Source organism: Engraulis encrasicolus, chromosome 5, assembly GCF_034702125.1.
Source record: "Engraulis encrasicolus isolate BLACKSEA-1 chromosome 5, IST_EnEncr_1.0, whole genome shotgun sequence".
NCBI lineage: Eukaryota > Metazoa > Chordata > Actinopteri > Clupeiformes > Engraulidae > Engraulis > Engraulis encrasicolus.
Window position 1 is genome coordinate 6,410,628 of NC_085861.1, and position 10,000 is coordinate 6,420,627.

A 10,000-nucleotide genomic window follows, 5' to 3' on the forward strand; every position below is an offset into this window, starting at 1 on the left:
AATTTTACCATTTCAGTTGTTAAAGACACTTCTCTTGTATTCAAAAGCCACCTGTTTGGGTGAAAGCTGATTTAAAAAAAATAATTATTTGTTATTCTGCTGGAAACAAACCATGTGATCTTGGCAATCATTGCGATTATTGATACAATCAAAAGAAAATGGCTACTCGCTGATTAAGTGTGCTTTTTTGTTCTATTTAATGTTTTTTTGCCTCCTCCAAAGTTCACTGGCATGGTGTTAAATATGGTGTGAGACATAATGAGTCGTCCAGTAGTAGGCTAGAAATGTCCTAAAGTGCGTCTGTCTGTGCTATTAGAAGATCCACTTTCAAGTTTATACACAAAGTCAAAAGACACCAGCTGTGCAGTGCTGCCCCTCTCACAATTGGGGGCATTTCAATCCCCGAGTCTGTTTGATTATGTAAGATGTTCTGAAATAGCACTGACACACACGCAGGCTTGTTCTCTTTAGGCTATAGCACTTCAAGAGGTATCTGCGCACCATATGGCGACAAAAGGTTCTCACTAATGATATTAGCCTCATAGCCTGTCACATAAAAGCTGCGCGGCCAAAGACTAAATGACCACTGGAATATAAATGGACATTTCCAAGCATGCGTAATCGCCTCACCCTGACCATTCCTCATGTGGTGCTCACATCAAACAGCGGAGGGCGCTAGTAGGCTACATATTCCAAAAGCTCTGCATCCTCTGTCCTGACCTCATCTGTACTACAAAGTTGTGTTGATACAAGACTGCTCGGAAGTCCTCTGCTGTTTGCCTGCCTGTGTTTACGCAGCACGCCACTTACCGTTTTATTCAGTGACGGAAAAATGCCCAATGATTACGCACGCTAATGATGTATGTATTTTGTCCACTTGGTGCCTTTAAAATACATCTGCTGACAGCAGAATTGTGCTACTATATCTTAGTACACCTACATCAACTTGCTTGAAACGTTTTATTTATTTTTCTGAAACAAACCAAACAAGTCAGCACTCTTCCAATCGGCATGGCTTGATGAACAATATGATAAATATGTGCCTCTTTTGACATTTGAACGATGTAGGCCTATCTTTTTGTACATTTCTATTATCAAATTTTAGTGTAGACTGTTATTTATGTAACCAGTGTTATGTTTTTTATATTTTAATAAATCAGTGGTGGAGAAAAGAAAACGAAACCTTCTTTCAAATGCGCATTATTCTTGGCGTGAAATTAATCAGAGCATTCATAGTGATATACTAATCAATCAGTGGCATAAAATATAGGCCCATGGCTATAACTCACTCCTAAAAGCAATCCATACGGTAATAATGAGTAGGCTAACAGTTTGTCCTTGAAAACAGCGTCTTGATGACCAAGTCGCCCTATGAGCAAGTCGTGGGAACTGAGTCCATTTGCTTCATTAATAAAGCGGGCACGGACAAATTGGGCGTGTTGTACATTATTGACACTTCTATGGGCGGTGCTTATCCCTGCGTCTGACAGAGTACCACTGTACCGCTGCATCCGAGCACCCGCCGTCACAGCATCCACCAACAGGCCAGAGCTGGACGTCAACGTGACTGGCTGGACCTAAATCCTACCGTTGAAAACGATTACAATTAGAGATATGTAGCGATTATCTGTCTTACTGTTGGGAACACGAGGAATAGTAGTATAAATTTAGCAGGCGGCGGTGCATTTTGATTATTTCTACAGACACCAACGCCTTGGCTCTCAAAATGGCTGAGATCACCGAAATCCGAGGGGCATACGGTAAGTAACAGGCCATATTTTTACATCATACTCGTCTTTATATTGTCTGAAATGCAAATATTTGTATGGCTCTGTCAAGTTATTCCTTGACTAAATGTAGCTGTTATTTTTTGGTGGCGAAATGGTTGTTGCCCATTGATTTATTCGTTTTGTTGATGGATGTCCGTTTTTATTACGCGCATAGCCAGCTGTCAGGTGCCTCGGTTCGGGGCATATTTATTCCTTTCATAATTCAGAATCTCTGGTTGCTGTTTCATGAGTGATTGGACGTCGACAAGTCTAGTAGAACAGTGTAAATCGGTCTGATCTTTAGGCTACGAATCTACCTACCGCTCCCATGGAAGTGGGTGGGATGCGTTGTCCACTCCCTACTGTCCCCCCTCTCACATTTATCAGTAGCCTAGCTGGTGTACTGTGTAGACTATTGGGTTTTTGGTCCATTACGGTCAGTTCTGATGAAGTAGGACAAACAGCAGTTCCCGTGTAACGATTTTGTGTTTATCAAAATCAATAGGCTGCTGTTAGCTTGTGCGGGTGGAGCTCTGCGTTTTGCCTCACTTTTAGAGATCAGGCTGGATGAAGCGGCCGCGGATGACAGCATGTTGATGCAGACTCACTGTTTAACTGTTCCGCTGTATTGTGTAGCTAAGCTTACTCGTGATTTCTCAGGTTGATGATGATGACTGTGTTTAATGTTAGTGACATTTTCAATTCAATTCAGTCCCATAATAATATGCTGAGCATCAGTGTTGAACTGGGGCAATGGAGTTATCCCCCAGGTCAGGGCGGGGTGTGGATGCCTACTCGGGAAACAAGGGATGTCACCGCCACCGACACTGCCCCAAACCCCCACGCCACCACTACCGCCAATACCACCCCCTAGCCGACGTCATGCTGCCAGGGCGCAACATCTGGATGCTGCCGTGATGGTTCTCTTGTTCACCGGCGATGCTAGGGTCAGTTGGGGCCCACGCGAAAACTCGAAGGAATGAATTTTAAAAACAAATCGCCACTACTTTTGCTTAAATTGTGAACTGTTGTTCACCATCTAGTGTCTTTGGGGCCCACAGACGGCTGCTTGGCTTGCCCGGTGACAAGATAGACTCTGCTCTTACGCAGCTCAGGCTGTTTGCACACAACAAGTGATGTCACAAAGTGGGTCAAATAATAATCGTATATGGAGATGGAGTTGTCAGTGTCCATGGCATCAGTAAAGAGAAGCAGATTAGTGAAACCCTCCCTGAGCTCAGTCAGTCCCATAGTCCTGTCCAGCAGCTGGATTTGAACAGATGTTTGTGTTAAACTGCCATTCAGACAGCAAGTTTATCCCCCTCATCTGTGTACTTTCTGTCAGTGGGCTGTGGCTCTGTGTTGGCCGTCCTGTGTCATTAGTTAAAAAGAGAAAAACACGCACATCCGTCTCAAAAGGATTGTGTGCAGGACCAGCAAAAATACTGTGAAAAACTGAAAGAAAAGTCTGCGACACAAAGCTCCCGTCGCTCTTTTTTAATGTGACGTTTCGGGCAGCATGCCCTTCATCAGACGACAGGTCACGTCCAGTGTCATTGGCCATTTGCTGCAGTACAGTAGAGGACTTTGGCGGTGGTCTGCTAGATGCTCCAGCATCAGGACCAAATGCTGTATAGTGATAATGCAACCTGGATTAAAAACTCAGGGGGCGCTGTGGCGCAGCACGTTAAGCCCCCCACATTTGGGCTTGCATGCCCATGGGGACCCCGGCTCGAGTCCTGCCAGGGTCATTTCCCGATCCCACCCTGTCTCTCTGTTCCACTCGCTTCCTGTCACCATCTCAGACTGTCCTATCAAATTAAGGCATAAAAGCCCCTAAAAATATATTTTAAAAAGAATGAAAAAGACAAAATAACCTAAAACTCAGTTCCATATATTCCCAATTATCCGGTGTTACCTGTCCAATTAGGGTAATCACTAGCCTGATAATCATCGACTTTCAAATCTCTTCGAGACTTGGTCTGACCAAGAGCATGACAATTAACGTTTCCCAAACGTCGTGGTTGACCCGCCTCCCTAGGTTTGCTACTGGTTGACTGGTTTTCGACAAAGCGGGTGAAGTTCCTGATTTTTCTGGAGATCAGAAATGATATTTACATTACTCTTGGCCTGTTGTCAACACAGACATGCCTGCACAAATTAGTGTCCCACATAAACACAATGTAGAATCATGGCCACCGAGGTTCACTTTCAAAGTGCGCCTAATATCCGTGATAGACTGGTTCATTCGGATATGAAGGTCTCAAACCCTACCACTTGGCTCTCCAATCCACCCATAGGTTTTTACAAATGTGGCCATTGCGCGCAGTGTTCTAACTCTACTAATGCAAAACATTTTTCTCATCCCATGACGGGTAAATCGTTTGCCATTAATTCCTTTATAAACTGCAACAGCACACACGTTATTTACCTTCTAAAATGCCCCTGTGGTCTTGTATATATTGGTCAGACCAAACGTCATCTTAAAATCAGAATATCGGAACACAAAACGGCCATTCGTACTAAGAACGCAACTTATGCCATGGCCAGGCACTACATGGAGGCAAACCATGGCTCCCCTGCGTCTCTTAAGTTCTGGGGTATTGAAAAAATCAGTTTACCCCCTAGAGGTGGCGATATTCTCAATAAGTTATTGTGCAGAGAGGCGTACTGGATTTATACATTGAACACACTTGAACCAAATGGCCTTAATGAAGAATTGAACTTATCTTGTTTTCTGTAGATTATTCTACTGCCCCCTCTCGAGATAATTGAGTCATTGTATGACGCACCCTTTGGGTGTTGATGAATTAACATGACCTCAAATGCCCCCTATGTTGATCTCTCCTCTTTGTGATTTTTCTTTGGGATATTATTTTGGTGCAATATGTATGTACATCCTTTTTCCCCCACTCTCTTTTCTTGTGTTTGGCTTAATTTTGAATTTGTTTCTTTATCTTTGTTTTTTGTTTTTGGAGTGCAGCCTCTGTCATTGGCACCCTTGGGTGATTGCAGTCACCACCCCCCTACGCACCTGTCAGGTGCTTCTGAAAGTTTTTTTAAGCACCACCTACCCAGGTTTGCCATATTGACTCTGAAGAAGACGTGTGAACGTCGAAACGTTAGTCTTGGCGCTTGCCCAATAAAACAAGTTATTTTCCACATCTGAAGATGCTCCGGTGATTCCTTTCTTCCCCTAGAATCATGGCCTCTTGGCCCTGCCATGGCGCAAGCGGTGGGGCACTCGTCTGCTATGCGGCCGACCCGTGTTCGATTCCGGCCCGGGCCCTTGCTGACCCCTCCCGGTCTCTCTCCCAACTCACTTCCTGTCACAACCTTCACTGTCCTGTCTCATATCAACAAAAAAAGGCTTGAAAAGCCCCAAAATAATCATAGCCTCTTACTGCAGATGGGCCTGTTGAGAGGGGCGAGAAGGGCATTTTCCCCTGGGTCCAGGGCCCTCCCGTATTAGGGGTGGGGGCCCTACTATGACCTTGGCAGGACACATGGGGGCCTTGTTGTCACTGCTTTGCCCTAGGGCCCTGTGTGCAATTGTTTTGCTCCTGCTGAGCAGCTATAACAGAACGGCACATAATACACGTGTAGCCTAAGGTGCTGTTTCCACGTAGCTGGATATTTTTATATGTGGATATTTTTTTCTCCTGGTGGTATTGGTTTTGCATTGGTTTTGACCTTCCGTTTCCACGTAGCAGATATTTAAAATCCAGGTATAAAAAGCAGGAGAAAAAAATATCCTGTTTAGGGGGCTGAAACGCATTCGTTACAATGGAGGATTTATTTTTATCCACATGTTGCGTTTACACCTAACAGGAGAAAAAAACACCCTGCTAAAAAAATATCCTGCTACGTGGAAACAGCACCTAAGTCCATATGCTTACATACACTCGGTGACTGGTCCTGTGGGGCATCACTCTGCAAGCAGAGTGCAGGAGTGGATATGCACTCTCAGAAATAAAGGTACAGAACTCGTCGCTGTGGTAGTACCTTCAAGGGGAGTACCATTGTGTCGCTTGGGTGGTACCTCAAAAAATAGGTGACAGATTCACATTGGTCCACATTGCAAGAAACTGAACGCACCTCTTTTTTGGGGTACCAATCAAGCGACACAATGGTACTCCCCTTGAAGGTACTGCCACAGCGACGAGTTCTGTACCTTAATTTCTGAGAGTGTGCCGTTCAATACAGAGCCTGATCTTGAAGGAATTGTGTCCAATTTCTCACACAAACCAACATCCACAATTGCATCCAGATTCTTATGCTTTCCCTGCTGCCTAGTTGCCTGGTTAACACCAGACCTAATCACAAGTGAGATTAGGTCTGGGGAGTTGCCTATTGTAAATTCCGTAGGGGGCAGAATACTTGGCTATTATGACACACTGCCCTGCTCTGTGGTTGGGCAGAGAAACTGTTAAGGGCCAAAACATACCAAGGCGGAACGGAACGGTCACGGGACGAACGCGGTCTTTCTGCTTAGTTTTGGCCGGCGTGCTTTTCTCTGCCTTGCACACTGACAGCGTCGGCGTGCGCGGCCAGTCCTATTCAAAACTCTCCCCACAGCTAAAGCTAGCATGCTACTTTGCCATTCATTTGAATGAGACACCGCCGGTCGCCGGCGTGAAAAATACGCTCGAGTTCTATTTTCCAAATGCAGCGCGGCGCGGAGCCGGCTCCCGCGCCGCTGACGCCCGACTACCGCCGGTTGGTGTGTAAGGACAGATAGGTTTCAATGTATTTTCACTGACGCCGGTAAAATCCGTGGCCGTTCCGCGCCGCTTTACCGCCTTGGTTTGTCAGACCCCTTAAGGTCGGAATGCTTGGCCATTATGACACAGGGCCCATGATCTTGGACGTTATGAGTCATCCTCGCCAGACTGTCTTTCAGATCGAAACGATTGTGTAGAACTAAAGGCAGTATGGGAGTTCCCAGGCTAGCTGCCTAGAGGACATACCTGTAGATGGGTTCTGATTGGCCTAGCTGTGCCCTTCCCAAAACCATTCCTAAACTTAACCTGTCAGCAATGCAATGTTTCCTGAGTAGTAAATTTGTGCCCTGACCAAAACCATCCCTAAACCTAACCTGCCTCGTAAACGGAACGCAATTTCAGTTTTTGGTTTGCGTTTAATTATAGACGCAATTCGTTTGAGATCCTGTAGCAATACAGTGTGTACCCCAATTAGTCAAGGTGGTGGGGTTTAACAGGTATCATTGGTATCACTGGAAAGGCTGAGCCAGAGAGAGTAGAAAGAGAGAGGTTCCATTGGCCCATTGTTTCCGGGTTCTATTATTGCAAGGGGGAGGAGGGGGAAATCCCCCTTTAGGCAGACCTAGGCAGACCTAAGGACTGTTCTATTCAATGCTAGGAGTATTATGACACGGCCCTTTAGGCAGACCGGAACCTGGTCATGTTAGGTGCCCATAGCAACCTATTATGTTGGCATATCTCTATACACCTCCCTCCATACACGGTAGTCGCGATCGCTCCGGGTTTTTATGTCAGTTTTGTCCACTTCTGATGCTATTAGCCATCCTCGTAATATGGCTGGTTTAGACAGTGGCAGTCGGTGAAAACGGTCGGGGTTCCAGCTTTTCATTTTACGGTCGCAGCCGGTGTAAGAACCGCGGACCATGTTTAGCCTACCTAGCCACCTGATTGAGTAGCCTGCATCCGGGTCAGAGAGTTGCAACAGTGAGACACCTCTGAAAACACTGGTCCGATGATCGTCTCTGTGCCTCGGTTTGATTGACGAGACCTTTGTGATGAAGTGTGTATCGTTTTTGAAGTTGTTTATAGCGGGGAAACATCAGAAAACAATAGGTCTATAATTGGCCCCGCCGTGATGCATTGGCTGCGTTCTTCGCCAAAAAGCTTAAAATTTGCTAACTCCATAACGGCGCGGCATTGCCCAGAATGGCTCATCATTAGATACATTATGTGGCATGAGAAAGCGATGGTGAAACTTTCATTTTACGCCGGAACTATCCTTTAAAGAATCTCTGGCTGAGCTGTGAAGTTTCATATGAGATGGGACATGAACACCACTGAGAGTAGGCTTATACATTTTGGTGAAGCACCTTTAGAAATTACATCTACAATACGATATCTTTAGTGAAGGTGATAGCATGTGTTTGTTAGCAAGGTGGCCGCCTTACCAATAAAGTGCAGGGGGAAACCTTGCAGAATATATTGTGTGAATATCTCTGGCAATTTCTTAAAGCTTAGCGCAATAGCTGATTTTGTTTCATACAGTACAAGTAAGAGGAAGAGGTGTGCACATCCAAAAACGCAGGTGCAAAAAAGCAAAACGGAAGCAAGTGTGCAGACATCCAACATTGTTTCCACACACTGCACTGCATGCATTACAAAGTGCACTTAGATTGAATGTGATCTGGAGAATACTGTAGGCAGCCTCTGTTTATTATTACCACAAGGGTGCTATGAGTGATGCAGGATGCATACAGTCAAATTTTATTTATTTTTTATTTATTTACACATGGGGAGTGCCTCTTGAGATGTGACATCTCGTTTTCAATAGAGTCCCATAGTCTGTGTCATCCATCAATCCCTGATCTTATAGTGGTATATTTGACTGTTTTGTTTTTGGAAGGCAATGCAGGCTACATTTCTGTCTTGAGTAGACCAGACTTTGAAACTCTTGAGAGGGAGTCATACTAGGGCTGCACGATTATGGAAAAATTCATAATAGCGATTATTTTGGTCAAAATCATAATCACGATTATTAATCACGATTATTGATTTTTGCAGATTTTTTTGAAAATTATAACAAGATGAAATATAACCAAGAATGAATTACATACGGGATGAGCAAAATAAAATGAATTGTAATAATTATGTAAAGGCAATAGCATGAAACTTCAGTGGACAGATTTCAGGCCAGAAACACCAGCCTGTCAGTATGTTCTGGCTTCAAGGACGCTCTCAAAAGTAGGTCACTATTGCCACGATTAAATCACGATAAAAATCATGAGTTCGATTTCACTATGTTATCACGATTGTGATTATTTTTCGATTAATTGTGCAGCCCTAAGTCATACTATATAGACAGCTTTCTGACCGGACCCCTAAGGATAGTCACTAGGCTGCACCAACAGGGAACCTCAACGGCCTCATAGATTCCTTTTCTCCCTTTGGGTTTTGAATTATATATTAACATGATTATATAAATCTAATGATTTTTTGTTATTCAAACCCTAAGATATGGGTATGTGGCTGATGTAATACTTGCCTATTTTACTAACAAATTTATTTAGCAAAAGTGATTCTATTATCAGATGGCTCATTATGCCTTTTGTTAGCCATTTCTGTTGCGGTTTCACTTACAATGGGGTTTTATGCCGTGATAATGAAAATAAATATTACACTTCTGCACCCTCTGTTTCTGAGAGTGAACCTATAATGTTTATTTTAAACTGATTTCCCGGTAGGCTTGCTTGTGCAGATTAGATTCATTTAAAATATTCATGCCAGGAGGAAAATATGGTGTTCAAAACATCATCAAACCATTATTATCATACAGCATATCTATTTATGTGAAAATGCATTTTTCTCCTGGATGATATGGTTGGGTACTTTATTTCATTAAAGTTGGTAGGCGGATGCATAATGCATAATGCATTATACAGTCTTTACATTGCAGACCATCAAAATGACAAAATGTTTGTATTTTTAGAGTTCAATAAACAACACATCACCACACACCCTTTGTCATGCTGAAAGAGCACAGCAGATGGATTCAGTGTGATATTTTGTCACAGAAACATTTTTGCCGCTTTTAAAATGTAAAGGCATTTTGAGTAAGCGAGTAAGATGGATAGAGAGAGACAGAGAGAATTAGCTCTGTGTGTATTTGCCTGGGGGTGAAGACTGGGGGTTTAAACCCTCACTGGAGGGGGAGGTGGGATTGTCTAGGGTGGGATGGCATGGGGTGTGGTGGGGTGGTGTGAGGTTTGCTGGGGTGTGGCTGTCTCCTGTGTGGTGTGGTTTGGTGTAGTATGGTGTAGTGTGTTTGATGGTGTGTGCTGTGCTGTGGTGGGGTGTGGTGTGGTGTGGTGTGATGAGGTGGTGTGGTGTAGTGTGGTGGGTGTGTGGTGTGGGGTGTGGTGGTGGTCTTGGGTGGGATGGGGTGTGGTTTGGTGGGGTGTGATGGGTGTGATGTGGTTGTCTCGTGTGGGATAATGTGGGGTGCAGTGG

General features: G+C 44.3%; 1 protein-coding gene across 1 annotated transcript in view; it reads left to right on the forward strand.

Moving 5' to 3' along the window:
* Positions 1-1,545: 1,545 nt before the first annotated feature.
* The window catches only part of syt11b (synaptotagmin XIb), a 52,013-nt gene continuing 43,558 nt past the window's right edge, over positions 1,546-10,000 (forward strand). The window contains exon 1 of the mRNA XM_063198558.1: positions 1,546-1,760. Within this exon, the coding sequence (XP_063054628.1) occupies positions 1,727-1,760 (34 nt within the window). The 5' untranslated portion in view covers positions 1,546-1,726. The remainder of the gene's footprint in view (positions 1,761-10,000) is intronic.